The sequence below is a fragment of the Sceloporus occidentalis genome, unplaced genomic scaffold (genome assembly GCF_023333645.1).
Source record: "Sceloporus occidentalis isolate IW3139 unplaced genomic scaffold, rSceOcc1.0.p SCAF_70, whole genome shotgun sequence".
In the NCBI taxonomy this organism is placed as follows: domain Eukaryota; kingdom Metazoa; phylum Chordata; class Lepidosauria; order Squamata; family Phrynosomatidae; genus Sceloporus; species Sceloporus occidentalis.
In genome coordinates, this window is record NW_028317050.1 from 1,683,550 (window position 1) to 1,708,174 (window position 24,625).

Consider the following 24,625-nt stretch of genomic DNA (forward strand, 5'->3'; position numbering starts at 1 on the left):
CAATCATTTAGCTAACAAAGGCAATGTGTAACCTGCAGGAAGGGAGATTCGAGTCAGAAAAGGTATCCAAAAATGTGTTCTAAAAAGCAAAGGAAAAATCAGGGAAATCATGCTGCTCTGCTACCTCATAAAGAGCGGTACTAACTAGTTGAAAGGAAGATACAAAAAAACATTAAAAAATGTCTGAACAAGCTGTACCCCTCCCAAAAAGTACATTGCTGTACTCAAGATAAACCCTTTTTGAGCTGCATTTATCATACAAAGGAAATCCCAAATTAAAGCACAAAAGGGTACTTTTGAAAGTGCCTAGGTTTTCTGCATTACAGAAATCTATGTATTTGCAGGGCAATTTTCAGTTTTAGGGCAGTAGTCCAGTATACATTTGAAAATTGTAGAAACTCTTAGTTCGAAAACAGTGTTCCATATGTTATGTTTGTCTAAAATATAGCAATTACCATTTTTCATCATTTCTCACATCTTGGATATATTTGGGGTTGGTTTTTTTTCTCTCAAATTGAGCTAGATATTTACCGTTATTACCATTAAAATGTGTTATTTTTTTCCATGCTTAATTCCTCCAAGAAATAAGATATACTGTTCATCCGTTTAAAAAATGAAATGAAAGCTGTACTGATAAAACAAACATTTTAGCACCGAAATTATAAACTGATTAAAAAGACTCACCTTCAAGTAAAGTTCTTCAGACAAGTTTATTGTGAGTTTCTGTTGCTAGTTAATAATTATGTATTGGTTTGTGCCTAGTTTTCTTTTCCTTAGCAATAGTTATCAGTTGGTGAATACGTAACTATCTCTTATTGGTACGTTCACGAAAAGTGCAAAGAGCATACAGTTCTGTAAAGAGAATTTGTAAGAAAAGATTACCTCCCTCACACAAATCTCTTACACAAAGCAAACATAAGCTCCCTGGCCCTTTGCCAGGAATGCAGTGAACATTCAAGGGGGTACTTAGAGGGCTTAAAAAGGCTTTGTAATCCTATCGAAAATATAAAAATGTTTTATTATTCAAAAAATATGGATTGAATAACAGCATGATGGAGTAAGGGTTTAGAAAGAATGTAGGATGGCTCAGAGAGAGGCAGAAAAGGAATTTAAGGGAAAGGGAAAACCTTTGCGTATGAAAACAGAGGTACAGCAGCAGGATTTAGAATAAAAGAAAATGAGAGTAATTATAACATTTTTACAGATGAAAAGCAAAAAAAAAAGTTTCTGGTGGTGTTTTTGTCCCAAAGTTAGTTTCTTGAAAGAATGGTCAGTAGTGTAGGAAGGGTATAGAAAGTAGTGGCACATCTAGCACTTTCTCTCATGTATCCTCCTCATGGGCTGATAAAAACGATGTGCTGCACTTTTTTTTACACATGAAGGAGTTGTGAACTGCAGTCCACTCATCTGTAGGTAAAGGAGGTGTACCTAAAGGATAACAGGTTCTGAAGGTCTGGAGTGACTTGCACCATAATAGACCAAGTGCTTCTTCTCGTGCAGTAAATTATTGTAAAATGGTGGCAAACCTTAAAGTACAACCTGCCTTACAGTTGTGTGAAAAAGAAAGTACACCCTCTTTGAATTCTATGGTTTTTACATATCAGGACATAATAACAATCATCTGTTCCTTAGAAAGTATAAAAATTAGGTAAATACAACCTCAGATGGACAACAATATATGACAAAATGGAGAAGCCTTGTCTGAAAAAATAGGTACATAGGAAGATGCCAAGTAGCAGACTGGTGCTGCTAATCAAATGCCCTTGATTAATTGATCATCTGCAAGTGTGCCTATCTCTATAAAAGAAAAAAAAAAGAGGTTTGCAGTTGGCACTCACAAATTGCTATAAATCAAAATTAGAAAAAAAACAAAAAAACTTTTATTCATGGTGCGTGGATATCCATATAAAACATGACAGAAAAAAAACAGTGCAGAAAACATAGTCTCCCTCAGCAAGGCTGACGCTGATGTATGCAGCCATCCATCGCCTACTATAATGACCGCTTGGACAGCTGCCTCAGGCGATGAGTCGTCATGAAAGTGAAGGCCAATATTGTGTCTCAGCTGTGGTCTTCCACCTTTTTTGAATTGTTGTATAGAGGCATAAATTGTTGAAAATTAAAACACAAATAAAAAAATAACAGAAATAAGATCCTGATGCAATAAGTGTAACGTACTAAAATTAACTGCCTGCACATCTTTTGAAATACCAAAAAGTAAATGTTCCAAAAATCAAAGCTTTTTAAAAACATTTATAAAGAGAAAATATCAGCCACACACACTCGCCTGTACATACGGCATTCAGACACACAATGCTCTCCGTTTTCAGCATGCCAGCCATCCACACATCTACAAATCTGTCTCAGATTGTCCTAGTTGAAGGCCTTCCAAACTCACGCAGTGGGCAAACTGATGGCTTCACTTAGTAACATACCTGGGAACTCTCCCGGTTTGACCCGGAGATTGCCGGGTGAAGCACCGTTACTCCGGGTTGTAGGGTCTTGACATGCCTCGCTCCCAGCCCATTTTCCCTAAAAATGAGGGTGTTTCCCACTGCCGTGAGCGGGAATGCCCTCAGCATCAGCGGGAACGCCCCCTGATATCAGGGGGACCTCCCACCAATGTCAGCGGGAACGCCGCCTGATGTCAGGGGGACCTCCCACTGACGTCACGGGACCGCCCGCTGACGTCAGTGGGCAGTCCTGGCTGCGTCCAGCAAGGGAAGGCTCCGGGGAGCCAGAGCCCAGAAGTTCCCAGGTATGCTTAGTAATGCAAGATTTTTATATCTAGGTGAAGACGTTCACCCCAATTTTCGCATGTTACTGCTTAGCAAAACAAATAAGGTTTCATCAGTGTTGTTCCAAGAAATTGACTGTTTTATGAAATGAATTAACATTTCATTAGTTAGAATTATCTGATTTAGCAATAGTTATGAATCAACAAAATAAGTGTAGCCCTGGCACTAGAACTCCTCCAGTTGCCATGGTGATGAACTATGCACCACAGAGTTCTAGATATAGCAGACTGACTGTCCTTCATCAGCCAGTATTATAAACATCTGTGTAAGCCAATCACTTGGGATTTTTGGAAAGGAAAGGGTGGGTCAAGGCATCTTAGAGATTGAGGACCTGACGAAAAGGAGCCAGGAGTGATGTTCTGTACGGATACCTGGAGAATCTAAGCCATTCTTACTGCATATCTGTGCCCCAGAGAAAAATCGGGTAAGTTCCAGCATTGAGGTTTTAAAAGTCTGTACGAGCGACCAACAGAGTCGCTCGTACAGACTTTTAAAACCCCAATGCTGGAACTTACCCTGCAGATCCCACTGGTCTCCCTCCCTGTTCAATTAGTTAAATGTCCGTACGAGCGACTTTATTGGTCGCTCGTACGGACATTTAACTGATAGAACAGGGAGGCCAGTGGGATCTGCAGGGTAAGTTACGGCACCAGGAGTTTAACAGTCTGTACGAGCGACCCTATTGGTCGCCAGCAGGGGGCTCGTCTGCCAATGGTTGATGGCAGACGAGCCCCCTGCTGACGACCAATAGAGTTGCTCATACGGACATTTAAACTCCTGGCGCCAGAGCTGCGTTAACCCCGTAATAACCCCTTAACCGGAAGAGACAAAGAAAAACTGAACACGAAGAATGTCGCACAAAGAGAAGACAGGAACAGGCGAATATTCGCGGAATACGAAGATTTTTTCCGCCCGAAGACGAGCACGAAGACGAACACGAAGAGCCCCCTGGTGCCCAAGTCTAGTTTATAGTTACTGATGTTCTAATATCACATAAAGCAGGGGCGTCCAACATGCGGCCCGCGGGCCAAATGCGGCCCGCGGGACCTTGAGGTGCGGCCCGCGTGAGATCGGCAGCCAGGATCACAAGAGCCCTGCTGCTGCTTACTTGTGGGAGGTCTTATTGTTCTGCACAGAGGAAGCGGGAGGCCACGCCCCCTGCAGAAGTCTGTGAGCGGCATCGAGAGCTGTAGTGCAGGTAAGGTAGTGGGGGTGGTTGTTTGAATGAGCATGCCTGATTGAGGGAATGAATCTGTGAATGAATGAATTTGTGTGTGTGATAGCATGGATGTGTAAGTGCTGGAATCTAGGCACGATGGGACTGTGATTGCACTCCTATCATGCAAAGTCAGCCAGTACATGCTGAAACCTGGCTAGCTGCCCCCTTGTTTATTGATGCTGCCAGCAGTATGGGGTCTGCACATCACTTACAGCCACCCTGTACCAGCATGTGCTGGCTGACTTGGGATGATAGGAGTGTGATTGCTAACAGCTAACAGGAATCTGCTAACAGCAGTCACAGTCCCATCATGCCTAGGTTCCAGCATTTACTGGTTGCCTGGGTATAAAAAGAGTGTGTTTGCTGTTAGCAATCACACTCCTATCATGCCAGGTCAGCCAGTACATGCTGAAACCTGGCTAGCTGCCCCCCTTGTGTATTGATGCTGCCAGCAGTATGGGGTCTGCACTTACAGCCACCATGTACTGGCTGATTTGAGATGATAGGAGTGTGATTGCTAACAGCTAACAGCAATCTGCTAACAGCAGTCACAGTCCCATCATGCCTAGGTTCCAGCATTTACTGGTTGCCTGGGTATAAAAAGAGTGTGTTTGCTGTTAGCAATCACACTCCTATCATGCCAAGTCATATTGTTGATTTTTTTTTGTCCAATTGTGGTGTTACTTTTAACAAAAGTGTGGTTAACGGACTAAAATTGGACAAAAAAAAATACAATAACCATTAATTTCTATATGATTCTTGACAACAATCACACTCCTATCATGCCCAGCCAACCAGGTTTTGTGTCGTTTACTTTATTTTAATCTGCATATTTTATTAAAGGCTATATTTTCTCACAGGGAAAAATGAGTGCGGCCCTCGCACGTATACAATTCTGATGAAGTGGCCCACTGCAGAAAAAACTTGGACACCCCTGACATAAAGTATAGTCTGCTACAATATATTTAGTGGATGTCATTCCTCTTGTGAAAAAAAGGTTTCTACTGTGTCTGCCTTTTTTTTTTTTTCTTTTGTTATTGTAAACTTTTTTTCTTAGTGTGTAATATATCTGGAAGCTTTAGATATCCCAGCTAAGTGGAGGCACTGCGTCATTAGATCTCCAATCTCTCAACAATTTGCAGAGGCTCAGGACTACCTGATATCACTAATATGGAGGTAACCCTGCTCCTAGGTTAGTCCAAAAAAGTTACATAAGTAGTATAAAATTCCTTAGTTTTACTTCATAAGAAAGACATCAGCTGAAAGTTGAATAGAACATGCATAATTATAGTAAAGGCATTCAATACATTTTGCAGCCTTTTGCAGTAATGAATTGAATCTTTATTGTTTTTAACTTTTGGTGCATTTGGTGAAATTTCCTTTCCTTGGATCTCAATAGATGACCTGTTGATCATTGTAATCACCTATTAATGAATGTCACGGAAGCCTCTGTGACTTGGGACTTGGGGGGCGGCTGGAGGCTGTATTTCCCATGATAGACGGTGGACCCTTGGATTGCATTACATACTTCCAGCAGGTGACAGTGGACACTAATTACAGTGCAATACCTGGTTCCTTTGCTTGGATTTATGTTTAAGTCACCCTGAATCTGATTAGGGGTACAGGATGGCAACCGTGAGAGAGCCGGAGCTCTCTAGATCCCACTTTCACCCTTTCCTCCTGACCTGTCTGACCAGTATTATTGGTTCTGATGGCAGTATTGTGTTCATGTGCTTTTTGAGTGCCGTTATAACTAATTTGCATATGATCTGCATATTGTTTTACATATGTTGTGATGCATGCTGGTTGTAGCTCACCACCACCTTATTGAAATGCTCTTGGAGGCTTGTGGTGATTGCTTCCTCAATAAAGTTAGTTCCTGTTTTACCTCAATGCGAGTCTCGTCTTGTTATTGGGGTAAGTCTCAGGGCTGCCCTTGTATACACTTCTGTATACTACAGTGCCGCCGAGGTCCCCAAGAGCTATGATTCTTGTTGTCTCCGTTGCTAGTCCTGCCTGACGGTGGAAGTTTCGTGTTCCTGGTGGCCATGGGGAGAAGGAAGGATCGTTTGGCGGGTGTACCCAGTCGGGGTATAGGTCGTTCCTGTCACAATGAAGTGTCACTTTCTTTTTTATTTCCTGACCTTTCATTTAAGCTACACTGATTTTAGTTTGCTTCTTTTATATTTGTTCAATCGTGCCTACTTACTGTATTTCATACCTCCCAAGAGTATTAATTTAAGGCACTGCCCCAGGTAGCTGCCTCACTGTCCCACTTTTGTGATCAATGGGGAGTACGGGCTGTTAGGAAGATGCTCTGATCTTTTCTGACTTGCCCAAGAAGGTGAAGAAAAATCAATGTCCCAGTTTTTTGAAAAACTGTTTTGTTTCCATTCATAAATTTATATGAACATATCTCACATAATAATATCTGTTGGTTTGTTTTTTATTACATGTATTGCAATTGACAATTACTTTTTTTCTTATTTATTTATAGCTTTACGGCAAATTCCATAGCAATAGTGCAATAACATAACAGTGGCAATGTACAGTTTGACCATAAGATTAGCACAGTTGATACATAATTTTACAGCAGGAGAATGGTCCATTCACTTGAAAAGTATTTAAGTATCAGAGAACATCATTTTTCTTCCCAAACAAAACTGAAGTCAAAATCTTTTAGTTTTTCTTGATAAATGTTATCAAAATATTCACTTTGGGCTACAGTGAAATGATTCTTCCAGTCTCCAGAGACTCCTGCAAACAGAGAAACAAGTAAAATAATCAGTGAAGTAAGCATGAACTAGACAGTTAAAGAACAATAGTGGCAACAAAATTCACAAAATTGCCTTTTCTAAACTTACGTAGTAACTCAAAGTTTATAGAAATTAGTAAATTCAATATTTTTTGGGCAACTCCCAAGTGATGCATGTTCTTGCAAATTCAAAGCCCTTTGATCTTGTTAATGTTCTCATGATTTAGATTTTTTTTCTTTTTTATACATTACTGCCTGGTTCATTAGAGCGGGATTTATTTTGGAAGCATAAAGAACCATTAAGTCTGCTTATAAGGTTAAGTTATTGAATGTAGCTGTTTAATAGTCACCAAGGTTTATACATTTGGTCACTATTATACCTCCTGAGGAAGCCTTTTTACCTGGCGAAACGCGTTGAGGATTGTTTTTACTTTGAGGATTGTTTTACCTTGGACTTCATTTCGTCTTTCAAATTGTTTTATTCTACTTACATTTTTTATATTATTTACATTACTTTTTATCCCGTTCGGACAACTTTGTAAACACCTATATGGTGTAGTTGCCGACCAGGGTTTAGTAAGGGCTTGGTCCCAGATTAAATTATTTATTTATTTATTCAACCTGGTATCCTTTGATCTATTTAATGCACACACTATCAGTTCATAAACTACTGAACATACACTATTTATAGATAGCACTTGCACTTTACCAACACCCACACTGGATCTTTGAAGAAATCTTCTCGTGGAATCCAAACAAAGCCTCCCCAGGAACTTCATCAAGAGACCGGCTCCACTCCAGGACAACAAACCAGACGAGCTTGACATCTTCCAACTAAATGTGAGTGCATTACCTTATAGCACACATACAGATTATAAAGGTATCACCCTATCAGATATCTCTTGTCTTACATACACGTGGAGCCAAGAAATCAACACATATACCGAGGAGTGGTTTTGATACACGCGCCAAAGATCCATTCACATTGTGAGTGTATTCATTGAAGTGTTGTGCCGGAGTTACATTTGTTACTGTATCACACTATTTTTTCCTTTTTTTATTTTTTATATGAGTTATTCTGGATCGTGGGTTTGCAAGCGCCCCTAGACAGAAGTCAAATTTGTGTTCCCTTTTTCTACATTCCGTGGAGAGTGTATATAGGGCTGCAGCTAAAAACCCGATCTCAAGAAAGGAAAGTAATTTATATTTTTTTCTTTATTTTCACTTTTTGACACTTGGTTTCACATTTCTCACGTTCTACGGTTTATACATTAAAAGATAGTTGGTGATTTCAGCTTGCATGTAGATGGAAGTCCATGTAACTTTACATTTTGCTTACTTCAGACAAGGTCATGCAAGGGGTGGCGAAATTAGACTCTGTTTCCCTTATATGTTAATACTGTTACATTTAAATCACTCCATACCCCTGGAACCAGCTTAGAGTGAGTTTGGAGGGCTCTATACCCCCAAATTTATTTTTATTACCCTAATTTTTTTACCTTTATGTCACAATACATGTGATGTGGAAAGAAAGTGGTACCCATATTTGTTTCTTTTTATGTATTTGTTTTTTATTTGAAAAATCAAGCTGCTTGTGTTGATTTCAGTTAATGCCACTTAGCAAATACCAGTTGTTAATGTGGAATATCTGACTTGGATGCACGCACATTTAGTGAATTTTAATGATGTCAACTTAAGTATATAAATATATAAATTAAATGTATTATTGTAAGATCACCCTCAGAATTGTACCAAGCTGGCATCAAATTCAAGTTCATTAAAATGTATGTAATATAATAATATAATGATTTGTTTCTTGGTGAATCGTCATATAAAATAAACATTTTACTGTGGTAAGATGCCATTTTTTTAACCAAACTCCATGTTTCAGTATACCTATATATGTATCCTACATTGTAATAGGAGCTCTAGGTACAAAAGCATTGCAGGATTTCCCACAAGACCAAAGGAAATTCTTTAATTTCTTCATAGTGTTGTAATAACTGGCATACTGATCTTCCCTATATAAACCGAAACATGAAAGGAAATCTAACAATGCCTTGAAGCTCAGGTACAGATCACTACCCACTTTTCCTAAGTGTTTCAGTACTGCTATAAATTGTATAGTATGATAAATACCCTTGCGCAAGAAGGAACCTTTAGAATGGTCAAGTACATCTTTAGGTATCATAGACCAGTTGGACATCTTGTTTTCCTTCATGGATTTGAAGGTAGAATGTTCCACAACTAAGTCGATAGCTTCATCTTCTAATTCTTTTCCTAGAAACTCACAGATTCTCACCACACAACCTCTGAGGTCCTGAAAATGAAGCAAATCATTGATAGTCTACTTATATAGAATGAAAAGGAGAGGGAGAATACAAAGACAATATACAGTATACTGTACTATATATTTATATATATATATAAATATTTTTTTGGAAATAGAGCCAGGCAAGGAAATTGCCTACATTCCAAAATAGGCAGAACATGGCCATCTTCTTCTGGCATATCAGTTTCTACAGATGTGAATAGCATAAGCTTTGTGGAGTCACAAGATGCCCATGATGTTTCAGAAAAAGTAATGTATTGTGAGCGGAAAGTGGCAGTTTTTATCCACATCAGCACTTGTCTTTGCTTCTACGGGAGCTACAGAGGCAGATCAGAGGTGTTGACGTCTGTGGCCACCAGCTGGATACACCTGGGCGCAGACTATGTGAGCATAAAAACTTATAATATGGCTCATATCTAGCTTTCAGCCCCACTTACATTGTTTGGAGTGCCAGGGCCACTAGGCTTCCATATTCCTGCCCTGGGTACAATGTATCTGTTATATTGTATCCCATTTGCTGACAGTGAGGAGGGTGTCTGGTATGTGCAGTCCCAGGTCTGCATTAACATAATTAGACTTAGGCACCAGGGGGCTCTTCGTGTTCGTCTTCGTACTCGTCTTCGGAGATAAAAAACCCTTCGTATTCCGCGAATATTCGCCCGTTCCTGTCTTCTTTTCGGGCGAATATTTGTGGCCATTCTTCGTGCTCATTTCATCTTCGTTTCCTCCCGGCTGCGTAGCAGGGGTTAATAGGGGGTTAAGAACACATCGGAGCAGCAGCAGCAGATGCGTTTGCACCGTGAAGGTACGTGTGTGCGACTCTATTGGTCGCCGGAAGGGGGCTGGTCTGGCATCAACAAATAAATTGCAGAACTGCAGAATGCACCTCATTCATTGATGGCAGGCGAGTCCCCTGCCGAAACGACCAATAGAGTTGCACACACGTACCAAGGTGTACTGTATACAAAATGACCTAGACAAATGCTCCAAGGAACTTGGCCTCCTTTGTTTTTATCATACACAGTAACACATCAATAGATGTTTAATAAAATAATAGGGATTATTTTACATTTTAAATAGATTTTGGACCACTTGTAATACATGCCTAACATTTGCTACCTATTTATAATGGCATACTTTGCAACAACCCAACTTTTACTGGACAGGACTGGAAAAAAGCAGGACTGTCCACAAAAATGTTGGGTGTGTTGGCAGGTATGGGAATGGAAAAATGTTGGACAAGAACTAAAAAAATGTTTAGGGTTAATGTACGGTTATTTTTAAGATTATTAGCAGTGCACTGTTTTAGTTAAAGATGTATTATGTCTAAATAATAATAATTTAATTTTAATGGGTTTATTGAATTTTATTTTAAAGTTATATTTATTATTATTTACTTTATTATATTTATTTAATGTTGTAGTGCTACCCTACCCAGCTATACCTATGTGCACTAGCATACCTAGTTTAGCTAAATTTGATGGGACAGGAAAAAAAGCAGGACTGTCAGTGAAATAGTTGGGTCTGTTGGCAGCTATGTGGATTGAAAAATGTTATAGGGTGAAGTGTGAGTTATAGCGTTAATGCTAGTGAGTGTAGAAGTGAAGGCCAGGGCAAATAACAGGAGGAAAGGTCCTTGTGATTTGTGAATTCCACATGTGTGTCTTATGTTTCTTATGTGTTATGTCACTGTGTTATATGTGTTATTGTGTGTGTTACGTTTGGTAGGTTGTGTATCAGACGGAAAAAAAATGAAATGGAAAAGGAAATGGAAAAGGCGAATGAGTGGGCTATTGGCGACCCACTCACCTGTTTCACCCCAGGGCAAAGCATCCAAACAACTGTCAGTCCTTGGCGTTTGGCAGCAGACTTCCAGAGCTCAGACAGAAGGCCCTAGCGTAAGCTGGCTACTCTGGCGGAGGTAGCAGGCGTTGCCACACCGCAAGTAGACGCAGCCAGGGGGGAGAAACTACCCTTACCATTAGGGACATTTTGGGCATGACTCTAGCCAGGAAGCGAACTGGCAAAGAAGAGACGCTGGCACCACCACCACCACCAGAAGCATTGAAAAATGGAAAAGGCGAATGAGTGGGCAATTGGCGACCCACTCACCTGTTTCACCCCAGGGCAAATCATCCAAACAACTGTCAGTCCTAGACGTTTGGCAGCGGACTTCCAGAGCTCAGACACTAAGCCCTAGCATAAGCTGGCTACACCGGCGGAGGTAGCAGGTTTTGCCACACCGCAAACAGACGCAGCCAGGGGGGAGAAACTGCCCTTACCATTAGGGAAATTTTGGGCATGACTCTAGCCAGGAAGCGAACTGACATTGAAGAGACGCTGGCACCACCACCAGCAGCAGCAACAGCAGCATTGGGAAAGGCGAATGAGTGGGCAATTGGCGACCCGCCCACCTGTTTCACCCCAGGGCAAAGCATCCAAACACTGTCAGTCCTTGGCGTTTGGGAGCGGACTTACAGAACTCAGACACAAGGCCCTAGCGTAAATTGGCTACACCGGCGGAGGTAGCAGGCGTTGCCACACCGCAAACAGACGCAGCCAGGGGGAGAAACTACCTTGAACATTTTGGACATTTGAGGCATGACACTAGCCAGGAAGCGAACTGGCAGAGAAGAGACGCTGGCACCACCACCACCAGCAGCAGCATTGGCAAAGTTGAATGAGTGGGCAATTGACGACCCGCTCACCTGTTTTTACCCCAGGGCAAAGCATGAAAGTCTGTCAGTCCATGGCGTTTGGGAGCGGACTTCCAGAACCCAGACACTAGGCCCTAGCGTTAATTGGTAGCAGACGTTGCCACACCACAAACACGTGCAACCAGGGGAGAAACTACCTTAAACGTTAGAGAAAAAAAAATTTAACTTTCCAAGCTAAGAGCTGGGTAACCCAACTTGGGCAGATTGAATTTAAGAAAGGCAATCTGCTCCATCAGATGAGGTGCCATGCGTGAGCGCTGTGGACTCAGTATGTTTCCAGTCATAGAAAACACGCGCTAACTTTGAACAGTGGTTGGCGGACATGATAGAAGCTGCTGCGCAACCCATTTGAGTGCAGGCCACATACTCTTCTTTTCATCCCAGTAGCTAAGAGGATCAACATTAGGTGCAGAAGGACCTTTACAGAGGTAAAGTTTGACCATTTCAGCAGCACTACTCCCATTTCTGCTGCTAGCTCTGTCAGATGGTCCAACTATACTCCCAAGTGCCTCTTCCCAAAACGCAGCTGCTCCACTCAGCTGTGTTGTTGTGATGCTTGTGGCACTGTTGCTGATGCTGCTGCTAGGAGTAGCAGACCACATAATCTCTTCCTCCTCCTACACCTCTCCCTCCTCGGACAGCATTCCCATTTTACACTGCCAGTCACGCACCTTGTTGACCAATTGCTCCCGGTAGCTACTGAGAACATTGAATTTCAAAGGTAGCTTTCCCTTAATTCTTGGATCGCAAAGGGACGCTAGCATCATTTTGGGACTCTCTTCCATGCGTTTGCGATGGTGTACTTTTAGCAGATCCTTCAGCTTCCTGGCTATGGCTGCTACGTCAGGATGTAGAGTGCCACCTTGAACAGCCTCACGGTTTCCAAGGAACACATCCATCTTGCTGCCTAGATGGGAGAACACTGGGATTACCTGGGCCAGACTGGCAGTGTTTGAGTTTAAATGTTCTGTGGCATCCCTGAATGGTTTAAGGACTGCCACTAGCTGGGAGATTACTGTCCAATCCACCCTATTCAATGGAGATGTAATCCCAATATTGTGCTCTGAGGTAAGATTATGGATTGCCCTCTGCTGCTCCAAAATCCTCTCCAGCATGTCTAACGTGGAGTTCCACCGTGTACTGACATCCTGACGTAGGCAGTGTACGGGAAGACCTGACCTCTCTTGCTCTTCCCTCAAAAGTTGGCTAGCCTTAACACTATGGTGAAAGTGCCCAGCGATCTTTCTGCAGCGGGACAGAACTACTGCTGCCACATTAGTTGCTTCTGACATTGCTGCCTTCACTACAAGATGGATGATGTGGGCTGCACAGTGCACACCAACAATATGACCATCTTGCAGCGCTTTCACCATATTGGCACCTCCGTCAGTTACCACAAAACCAACTTCAACATTGGTGCCTGCCTCTGCTCCCACCCAACGGCTAAACATTTTCCTCATCGCATGCAGAATATTTTGGGAAGTGTGCTTTTCATCCATCACTTCTGCATGGAGAAGGAATGATCGGTAGCCTGCTGCAGCAGCTTCCTTGGGCACACCGGGCTGCCAACAGTGTGCTGTCAAAGAAAGAAAGGCATGCTGCCCACTAGGTGCACTCCACAAATCTGTTGGGAAATGAACAGACTGACCAGCAGCCTTGGCAAGCTCCTCTTTCACTGCTGCAACACAGGACCGATACAATGAGGGGACAATGTTCCTGCTAAAAAGTGGAACGTGACGGGACTGTATATTGTGGAGCCACAGCCGCCATCAATTGTTTGAAAGGCTCCCCTTCGATCATAGAGAAGGATGCCCCTCCAACAGCAATGAACTGACCAATAAGTTGCGTTACTTTATTGACCTGCTGTTTGGGCATTGACCTTTTGGATTGGAATGCCACAAATTGTTCCAGGGTGGGCTGGACATGCAGTGCTCCAACCTGCCTTGGTCTCTGGCTGCCAGCACTAGCTGCTGCTGCTGCTATTGGCTCAGAAGCAGCTGTTGGGGTTTTCCCACGGCCACCAGCTATGCTGCATCTTTCCCCAATAGCACAGCGTTGTATTGAGTGCTGAGGTGATGCTTCATGCTAGCACTGGTAAAATGGCCAGACACTTTCCCTCTGCTTATTAGCTTCCCACAATGTTTGCACTTTCCATAGCGCCCTTCTTTAACATTTTCAAAGTGCTCCCAAATTGGGGCGCGCATAGCCTTGAGTGTGCCTTGGGTGCTGCTCCTACTGCTCGGGGTGGATGAACAGAGGCAGAACTAGTGGTGGTGGGACTGGTGGTAACAGTACTGGTAATAGAGGGACTACTAATTGCTTCAGCTTTAGATTTGCTAGGTTTTGCTGCTGCTGGTGGTGGTGATGGTGATGATCGTAGCGGAGAAGGTGGAGGCTCAGGGGAAAATTGTGCACTAGTCATTTGGACACTGCTCCCTGAGGAATCTGATTCCTGACCACTCATCTCCTCTACTTCCTCTGGCTCATAGTCTAGTTCTTCATTAGCCAGATTGAATGGAATTCCTGCTAGGCTGGAGCTAAGACTGATATCGTCGTGAGACTCGTGACTAGTAGTAGTGCGAGCAGGAAGAACAGACTCTGCACTTGGCCTCTCAGTCTCAGGCTCCCCTGCTACCTCGCTAGGTGGAGTTCCACTATGTGTAGCCCTCTCTCTAACTGTCTTCACAAAAATATTGTAAGGACTTGGTGGCTTGCTAGAGGTACTAGGAGGACATGGCGTGGCGGTACCGGTGGGAACAGTAGGTGCAGCACTAGTGGTAGTAGAGGCGGTAGAGGTGGGGGTGGTGGTGGTTTTCCCTACAAAGGAATGAGATCGCTTTGGTTTGGGACCCCTCTGAGTCTTGCTGCTAATTTGGCTCTGCTTGGTACCTTGCATGCTGCTCGTGGATGGGGAAGATGCTGCTTGGGGCAAAAGGCACTTCTTTTTACTCACTGGGCTAGTAGAAGTACTAGTTGTGCTACCCTTTAACTTTGAACGTGCTTCTGGTGCTTTAGGCTTTCCATAAAAAAACATAGAGCTTGTGGGCCTAGCCGCACTACTACTGCCTGCTTTTGGTGCCTTTCCTTTACTTGATGATCCTTCAAGCAATGCTTCCCCAAATGATAAGCGAGAGCTTGGCCTACTTGGCCGACTAGACTGACGCAAAGGCTGCATCTTAGAACTGGTGGTGGTGGTGGTGGTAGATGGAGCTTGTCCCTCCTTAGTCCCAAAAGGAGGATCCATTTCAAATATTGTGTTGTGTGTGTAGTGTAGTGTTTAAAAAAACTTAAAAAAAAAAATGGGGGATAAAAAAATTAAAGACTTTGAATTTACACGGGCCTAAGAGCCTATCCTACTACTATGCTAAACCTAAAGCTATATTAGTATTCTAGTCTAACTCTAGGCAGACGCTCTCAAGCCCACTAAACTAAAGTGAGGTTAAGTTATATATAATATTATATTATTAATAGATTAGAATTACTTATATTTTGGATTATAGATAGAATATAGATTATGAATTAGAAAGAATGACTTATATATATTATAGATTATGAATTAGAATTTATATTATATAATATATTATAGATGAAGAAGATTAAAGATTAGAATTATTTTAGTACTACAGCTAGTAGCTTGAAGCTTTGCTTAGTACAGTTGTTGTCGTCACACAGTCAATTTTTCTTGAAAAGAAATTAGAAATAAAATAAAATGTCACAGCAAAACAGTTAGCTTCACTGCTTGCTGAAACACACAGCACTTATGCGGCTGCACTCACTAGCCCAACAAGTTCACTTCACTGATGGACTGAGGTGAGCAAAACACTAAGGGTACTTTTTAATAAAATTAAAATAAAATGTAAAATAAATGAGAAAATCTTTGCAAAACAGTTACCGTCACTGCTTGCTGATCAAAAAAGAACACAGCACTTATGCGGCTGCACTCACTAGCCCAACAAGTTCACTTCACTGATGGACTGAGGTGAGCAAAACACTAAGGGTACTTTTTAATAAAATTAAAATAAAATGTAAAATAAATGAGAAAATCTTTGCAAAACAGTTACCGTCACTGCTTGCTGATCAAAAAAGAACACAGCACTTATGCGGCTGCACTCACTAGCCCAACAAGTTCACTTCACTGATGGACTGAGGTGAGCAAAACAAATGAAATAAAATGAAATATTATTAATTAAGAAAAGTTGACTTGGTCTCTTGTTGTTGCTAAAACAAAGCACAAACTATAGAGCTGCAGCACCAGTACTAATAGATTAGCTGAACTATAAGCTAGTAGTAATTATTAATTATATTTTTTATAGCTAATTTAATTAACTATTAAGATAAGAATTATAGAATTATTGATATTAATGATTTTAGATTAGACACTAGTAGATGTCTTGAATGTCTACAGTACACTCTACACTAGTATACTATTACTAACTATAGTATATATAACAAATATATATATAATTTTATAATGTATTCAATTATTTATTATTAATATTACTGATTTTAGATTAGACACTAGTAGATGTCTTGAATGTCTACAGTACAGTCTACACTAGAATACTATTACTAATACTATACTAACTATAGTATATATAACTGACAAATATATATATAATTTTATATGTATTCAATTATTAATAATATATTCTATTAAATTATTTATAAATTATATTATTTAATTTATTTAAGCAGGACAGGCAGTAGGCACTAGTGCCAGCCCAGGGCAAGGGCACCCTAGTGCCAGTGAGGCACTGTCAACTCAACAGCACTACACAGTTGATGACAAATTAAATAAAAAAATTATTAAATTAATCAAATTATTATTATTAAATATTAATTCAGTAGAACTGAAGTGAGGATGAAGTACACTGTGAGAAATGGCAGGCTGAGGCTTACCAGTCTCACACAGAACAGAACAATCTCTCTGTAACGCTCGGATGCAGCACAGCAGTGTTGCCAAAGCAGTCACAGCGAAAAATGAATGGATCTCTCAGGCAAGCTCTGGTCTTATAAAGGCGCCTTCAGAATTCAAAAAACAGCAGCACAGGCATTGGACGAGACCCTTAGCGTGACGTCACAAGAGTGAGCTGATTGGAGAGACGAGGATCAGCTCACTCCTGTTTGAAATTTTGGCGGCTGCGCGGCAAAAACGAAGACGATCACGAAGAATCTTCGTCAGTCTAGGCCACTTTTAGGACCTCATAAGTCTCTTCCTTAGATGGAATCTGAAGACAAGAACACTGAAGTTCTGAAAGCTTATGGGACTGATGAGAGGTATAACAAATTACAAATCAATTTTATTTTCATCCAACACCCATTTTCCTAATTAACCTGTAAGTGTAAACAGTATATAGTCGCCCAAAACAGATTTGACCCTCATCAGAATTACAAATGGTGCCACAAATAAGTAAAAGGTATTGGCTTAGTAAGAAATATAGACATACTAGATGGGTTATCCTTGGCCCTAAATAAGGTAAATTGCGATCAATAATTGTCATTTTCACTACTTTTACCTGAAGTAGTTGTTCATATGTAATAAAGAAGAAGCGATTATCATCCTTCATTTGCAGCCATCCTTTGACATGATCAAACCAAGAGCCATATAAAGCTATTGAGAGAGTAAAAACAAAGTGAAGTTTAAACTGTAGTGTATGACTTAATCATCACAATGGTATAATATCAAATGAGTTAATAAAACCTGTAAGTAAGTAAGTGGTATCTGCTCTCCCTCCTGGTCTATCATTTTAGTTTATTCTGAATTTAACCCATGCAGTTTAAGATTTTAACATTTTTAAAAATTAACATTTCCTTTGTTTAACCTGGTTCTCATTAATCTTCAACCTACCAATAGCATGTTTACTGTCTTTTAGCTACTGAATATTTTCCCAATAATTTTTGAGTAATGATTCTGTGACATAAAAAAGTATACCCAGGTAGAGGAGAACCAGTGGGGTAACAAACAGCAAATTTATTACAAACAATAACAATATATTAAAATATACTGATGCAAAGCAGAAATAATCACTTAGTTAAAGAAAAATCTGTAATGTATCCATTCAGTGACATAAAGTACACAGTGATTGAGGTTGAAAAAAAAAAGATGCTGAGGTTTACTGATTAAGTCGAGTGGTTAGTTGTGGTTAGTTGAGTTAAGGGTTAACTCAAATTGGTCCACATTCCCTTGTATGATAACACTTATGAGGGCGTATAAGTTTAGCCTGTAACTTTACATTTTGTGAGTTTGAATAAATAATATATATAATACAAGGAATGAAAGACAAACAAGAGTTCAGAGAACCCCCTAGTATCTATGGAGGGGTCAATGAACCCCTACTCTTTCCTTACCCTGTGCACAGTGGGGCAGGGGGTTAATTTAATAAACCTGGGGGGGGTATATTACCCAAATATATGTCCCCTCACCCCCACTACCTGCTCATTGGTGAATGGACCCAAAACATGCCATTTATTTCTCCTGCACCCCTTGAGTAAATTAATTTATTTTTACTTACATTTGGAGAGGGCATGCAAGTAACCTCACAACTACATAGGGATACAACCTGAGTTTTTGCAAGCTGGAATTTAATTCCCACTCACACTTGTAACTCACAGGCAAATCATAGGATAATAAATCTGAGAGTTGCTTGCTATTTTTTACACAAATAAATGGATTTTTAACTGAATTGTTTCTGTTTCTATGCACTTGATAATATAGGCAATGATTTAGCAGTTTAGTTACTTGGAATGTTTACAGTGAATAAATGTTCCTCGATATATTTTAACCTTGTATAAATTGTAGAGAACAATACCGATAACTCACCATTTCCTTGCAAGAAGTCTTCTAAGTACTTCTGGAAGCTTTCTGGATCTTCATAGTAATTGACTATCTTGGTATAATGGTAATTAGACACAAATACATCCTTGGAGTTCCTCATTGTGTAGATGATCTGAAATATTATATCATCATAGAGTTAGAGCAATAAGGTGTATATACCGTTTTACTCAATAAAGCATTGAGACATATTTTCTTGTTTTGTAAAAATTGTACATACAGTAGTTGGGGTATAAATTCCAAAGTGCAGTGGCTTAAGTGACCACCAGGGCTTAATACTACTTAATAAGTACTTTTGTTCCAGAATGTTCATTTCCCCACTGTTATATAAAATATAAAATAACAAAAATCTGAAGCTCCAGGAGCTAAAGTCACAAGGGCTGGTTATGCTGAAGAACAGTTTGAATGCCTGAATATATAGCCCTTCTTCCCGACTGCCATGTGATCAGCTGCTCTTGGCGGAAAAAAATAACATACCTGAAAACAGTAATGAAAATGTAAAATAAAAAAAATATAAAAAATTATACAGAACCCAACGTGATCACCATGATATCATAAAAGGTACTATATGGTTACAAATCAGATTCCTCTATAGAGACCACTCTATAAAGGCCCCTTTATCCAGTGAAAAAAGAAGTGAGGAAAGGAAGATCATTTAAACAGCCAAACAGTTTGTGCCCCTTTTACTAGTGATCTCAAACAATCATTAAAATGCTGTATTATGTAAGGGAACATTTTGACCTTTGAAAACATAACCTATATTTGTAGGGTATTACTGTGCTCATTTGATGTTGATGAGCACATACATTGCTGTTTTTAAGTTATGGCACCTAAAATGTATACTGTTACTCTATATTTAATATATTATTTATACTAAATATATATAATAATATACACATTACTGGCCACTTGGCACCAGAATGCTGGACAGGCTAAGCTACAACAATAAAAAAAAATATTTTCAACACAGCCACCACTATAAGTATTTATGCCCCCAGCCTGCCCCTCCATTCAGTATTGATTTATGAGATGAGATGACCCCAGCTTCCCCCCTTGTGTATTGATGCCACCAGCTACGTATATTTGTGCCCACCAGCCAGCCCCACAATGTGTATTTATACCCCAAGCCACAACTCCATAGTTTTGACTTATGTGATGCCCCAGCCAGCCCACTCTTTACTTTTTTCCAGACTTTTCCACCTGCTCTGTGCTCTCCTCCACGGGTCCGACTGCCACACGAGGAACTCCCTCGAGCATCAGGGGGCGGGACGAAGAGCTTCAGTAAGGCATTAGGCGGCATGACATCTTCAGGCCAGAGGCTTTAACTTTAGGAGGGCATCGGAGGTGGTCATGGGGCCGAATCTGCCATGTTGAATCACGCAGCTCTGGCGTTCAACCAGCCCCCGGACTGGCTGGCCCACCGGGAAGTCTCTTGGTTTCCCGGTGGGCCAGTCCGACCCTGACTGGGCCTATTTTCGGGTAGGGGCCTGGAGATACATTAATCCACAAGCTGTTTGCTGCCAAAAGGGCACTTTTCACTGCGGGGGGGAGAGGGGCAGAATTTTTCCATCCCTCCCGTGGGCACTGGATTAAAAGAAGTAGCTTCTCTCAAATATCTATATTTAAGTTACTGCTGTTTGTTCACAATACTTACTTTTGCTTTTGATTTGAAGAAGGATTTTGCAAACATATGAAAAGGTAGATGTGAGGAGATTATCCTAGGACTTGTTAAGGCATCAATTTGTTCTTTACCGCTTACTGTTTCATACCATGGTGATCTCATATAAATTGGCACTTGGTTACTCAAAGATATGTCTCCTTTGTACTTGATCAAATTCAAAATCTCTATCATCCAGTTAGTACCTGTAGGAAAGGTAAACCCTTATTTGTTAAAGTATTAAGTTGCAGATCTAAAGGGTTAGCTAGAATCAGAGTTTGGCCAGTGTATGTATGCATGTGTTAGTATATTCTTTACCTGATTTTGGATAAGTTACATTGAAAACATCATCATCAAATACTGTGAACTTGTTTTCTGCATAGTCGAGAGATTCTTCAGAGTGTACAATTTTTGCAAATTGTACTCCTCTATATGTGAATTGATCGGATGCCATTATCTAGTGAGAAATAAAAAAAATATTATAGACCGAATCTTCTGTGTTTAATACAATATGTTATGTTATCATATACCCCTCCTAAAATGGGACACTGGGGTGTTTTTGCACATAATCAACCTCTGAGTCTACATTGCTGGCACCTTCTAACCCTCCCCCTGGTATTCTTCCAGAACAACAGTTTCATGGACTCTGTCCAGACCTCTGAGATTACCTATTAGGCTATGTACCAGAACATACCAGTTTCATTATTTCCACTTTAACTGTAAATTGATTTTTTTTACAAAAGAAGGACAAGATTTAAGATGCGGACACCTAATAGCATCCGAGGAGTTGTAGGCATCTTAAAATGCCCACTGGTTACCAACAAAGCCCCATAGACATTTACCTTCTAGGCAAATATAGCAGAACACAGAAGATTTTCCCCATAGTCTGAAATACTATTGGAAAAAAAGAGGGTATTTAAGATACTTGCTAGCAGCCTGGCAGCAGCTTAGTTAAAAACAGATTCATAGCAGACTGTAACCTACTACTAGACCATTATTATAAGAAAGCCAACAGATTTCCCTCTTAAATATTATTGGAAAGGGAGGAAAAAAGAATTTGGACATAGGCTACCAGCCACACATACTATCATCCAATGGGCCACTATGACAAGAAAAAGGCACACAGGAGACTCCTACTGTTAAATATTAATGAAAAATATAATTAGGAATTGTAATTAGGGATTAGGAATTGACTCCCAGAAAATGAAAATATCAATACATCTAGAACAGGGCCCTTTATTCCTCTTGTATGTCAATTGTTGTATTGTACTTGTCTTTGTCTGTAACATTTGCATCTTTGCACAGCACTGCATAATCTGTCTGCACTTTATAAATAATATAAAGTATAATAACATGTGTGGTCACATTTCCTTGAGCCTCACTCTCTATTCTCAAGAAAAAAGTGATTACACATATAGCAAAAGCCAACATCCTATGAGTAATTGTGGCACTACCAACAAGAGCTCACCCTGTTTTTTTAGCCATCCAGTAAAGAAGCTCTACGTCTTATTTGATATTTGAGTTCCCCCATCTAACGTTGGATTGCCACATGGAATGACATAGCAACATCTATACACACTGCTGCACCCCAAGCAGAATCCAGTTCTTTGGAGAAGCTAGGGGATAGTGTTTAACTTCCCCAACTGTTTCCTGTGTCTGTGTATGGCATTCAGCAAAGGCAACTGCCTGGGGAGATTGAATTGGGAGGGCGCAGGTTAGCAGTGAATTATTTCTAGTTGTGGCAGCCTTTGGGAAGTATTACTTCACATGAAAGTCACAATAACGGTTAGAAAAATCAATATGGTAAAGCAGAAAATGTTTCTAAATTACTGTAAACTGTTAAAACATATAGAAATATATTGTGTAAAAGTATAATGCAATTTTAATAGCAAAAAAATGGGTAAGGGGCACCAAAGAGTATTCTTGCTATTTGGTTTAAGTCCAGTCCTACTTCTCGGTCAAAGAATCTAATCAAGTGCATGAGACATCTGTGGTCAAGATTGGTTCAATGGGAGATTGTTCTATAATTATATGCCAAAGAATTAAAAACTCCAAATTGAATTTTGGCTCTATATCTTTAAAACACAGTAAAATCATGCCATACTGTTTGATAGTATAAATGACTATGTGTATGAGATATATTATTATTTATTGTTTTATATAGCGCCATCAAATTCCGTAGCGCTGTACAATGGGTAGACAGGACATAACAAGTAGTATGTAACAAACAAATTGATTTACAGAGACAACAGGTGAGGAGGGCCCTGCTCAACCAAGCTTACAATCTATATTCTGTGCAAAGGTATCAATGCAATGGGAGATTTGTTCATTACTCTTAATGAATGGAAAGGTAGCACATGTATAGCAATAGGACTGACATTTATAGCTCAATTATGTCTCCATACTGAAAATTCAAGTTGTCAGTCGAGTTAAAGGTTAATTGAACTAACCAGTCTGGAGTAAATTTGCATGCCTTTGCTTGCTAACACTAGCAAAACAACTCTTATGTACAGTGCACAAGGTGTTTGCAAGTACTTGAGAGTATCAGGTGAGGACATGAAAGTTGAAATAAAACTATATATATATATAGAGAGAGAGAGAGACCGCATTATAGTTTATAGAAATATGATTCTGTTGTTTAGAGCTGAAACTTGCTAAGCATTGTAATGTTTAACCCACATGCATACAGATAAAGACCCCCAAAAGAGAGAGAGAGTGAGATATAGAGAGATAGATATTGCATTATAGTTTTAGGGGTCATGACATCCATTTTTTAATATAATTTTGTTGTTTAGAGCTGAAACTTGCTAAGCATTGTAATGTTTAACCCACATGCATACAGATAAAGACCCCCAAAAGAGAGAGAGAGTGAGATATAGAGAGATAGATATTGCATTATAGTTTTAGGGGTCATGACATCCATTTTTTAATATAATTTTGTTGTTTAGAGCTGAAACTTGCTAAGCATTGTAGTGTTTAACCCACATGCATACATATAAAGACCCCCCCCCCCCATTGTAATTATTCTTCTTTCTGCAAGAGGAGCTTCATCATATATCTGGATTATTTACCCTTGATGAAATAGATACATAAAATATTACACTATGTACTGCATTTCAACTGCTAAAGATTAAGCACTTATAATAGTCTAATTACTTCCAAATATAACCAATACTGATATAATTCAGGTAAACAATTCATACAATTCATGCTCCGAAAACATAAAATAATGCATTCAGCACTGAAAATGAAAATCCAGTTGCCATGGAAATAAAAAAATAAAGAATAATAAAGAAAGGCTCACCTTGAAATGGATGTGTAAGAATATCACTCTCACTGTAAGCTGTGATACTAGGCAGATCTAAGCTTCTTGGCTGTATGTCAGGAATGCAGTGAGTATTCTATTCGGATATTTGCAATATCTGGAATTGAATTTCATACAGTATTTATTATGCAAGAGGACACATTAAATAACATACAACAATGTAGTTAGAGACCGGTCAAAGTTAGAAAGATTAAAAGACGCCTCAGAGATTCAGGACAAAAAAATTAAATTAAAAGGCATAAGAAAGTGTGAAGTATGGACTGGAAGGTACTTAAGGGACAAATGTAAAGTTACAGTAGAGAAAAATATAAGAAAGTAAGAATAATCAAAATAAGAAAAATGCCACAGGAGTAAATCAAAATAGTATCCGACAGTGCCTTGACTGACAAGCCCTAAAGATACCTATGAGATAAAATAGACAGGTGTGTAAGAAGGGGATAGGAAGGAGCAGCTTCTGTGGCATTTATTCTTCTGCGCCCTCCCCAACGCTAATAAAGTAAGTTGATCTTTTCAGGAAGGTACTGTGAGCTGTAGTTCACTCACCTGCCCCAGATCCCAGAGGCTGAGCTAGAACGTGTACTTAAAGATAAAGAAAGAGCACTGAATGATAACTGAGCATGATTGCTGAGGACCTCCAGTAGCTTGCATCCTGATACACCCAGCCCCTATGGTGGCTCTACTGTGGCTGTAGTACATGGAGACATAGCATGTGACATGTGTTTGATATGTTAAAGATGCAGTTCAATAACTTAAGTTACCTGACACCATAGCATATTTTTTTTTAAACTACACACATTTTATGCTGCAACTGGCGGAGACTTCACCATTAACGCCTCCTTTACAGTCTGTGTGCCACATGATGCCAGGGTGATGGAATATGATGTCATATCTTAACACTGTCCAACAGCAGATGCTACATAGGATGGAAGAAAGTGTTAGCAGAGGGCTTTGCTAGTGGATGTTGTCATGATTAACTCATATAACGTAGTG

The 24,625-nt window shown here is 40.0% G+C and overlaps 1 protein-coding gene across 1 annotated transcript; it reads right to left on the reverse strand.

Annotated features, from left to right (window-relative positions):
- Window positions 1-6,658: 6,658 nt before the first annotated feature.
- Window positions 6,659-20,764, reverse strand: LOC149286328 (sulfotransferase 2B1-like). Its single transcript, XM_089494204.1, has 6 exons — window positions 20,629-20,764; window positions 20,308-20,516; window positions 18,642-18,768; window positions 17,338-17,432; window positions 8,912-9,092; window positions 6,659-6,774 (listed from the first exon to the last, which is right to left on the reverse strand). The coding sequence occupies exons 1-6, from the start codon at window positions 20,762-20,764 to the stop codon at window positions 6,659-6,661; spliced, it is 864 nt and encodes a 287-aa protein (XP_089350330.1).
- Between the last annotated feature and the right edge of the window lie 3,861 nt (window positions 20,765-24,625).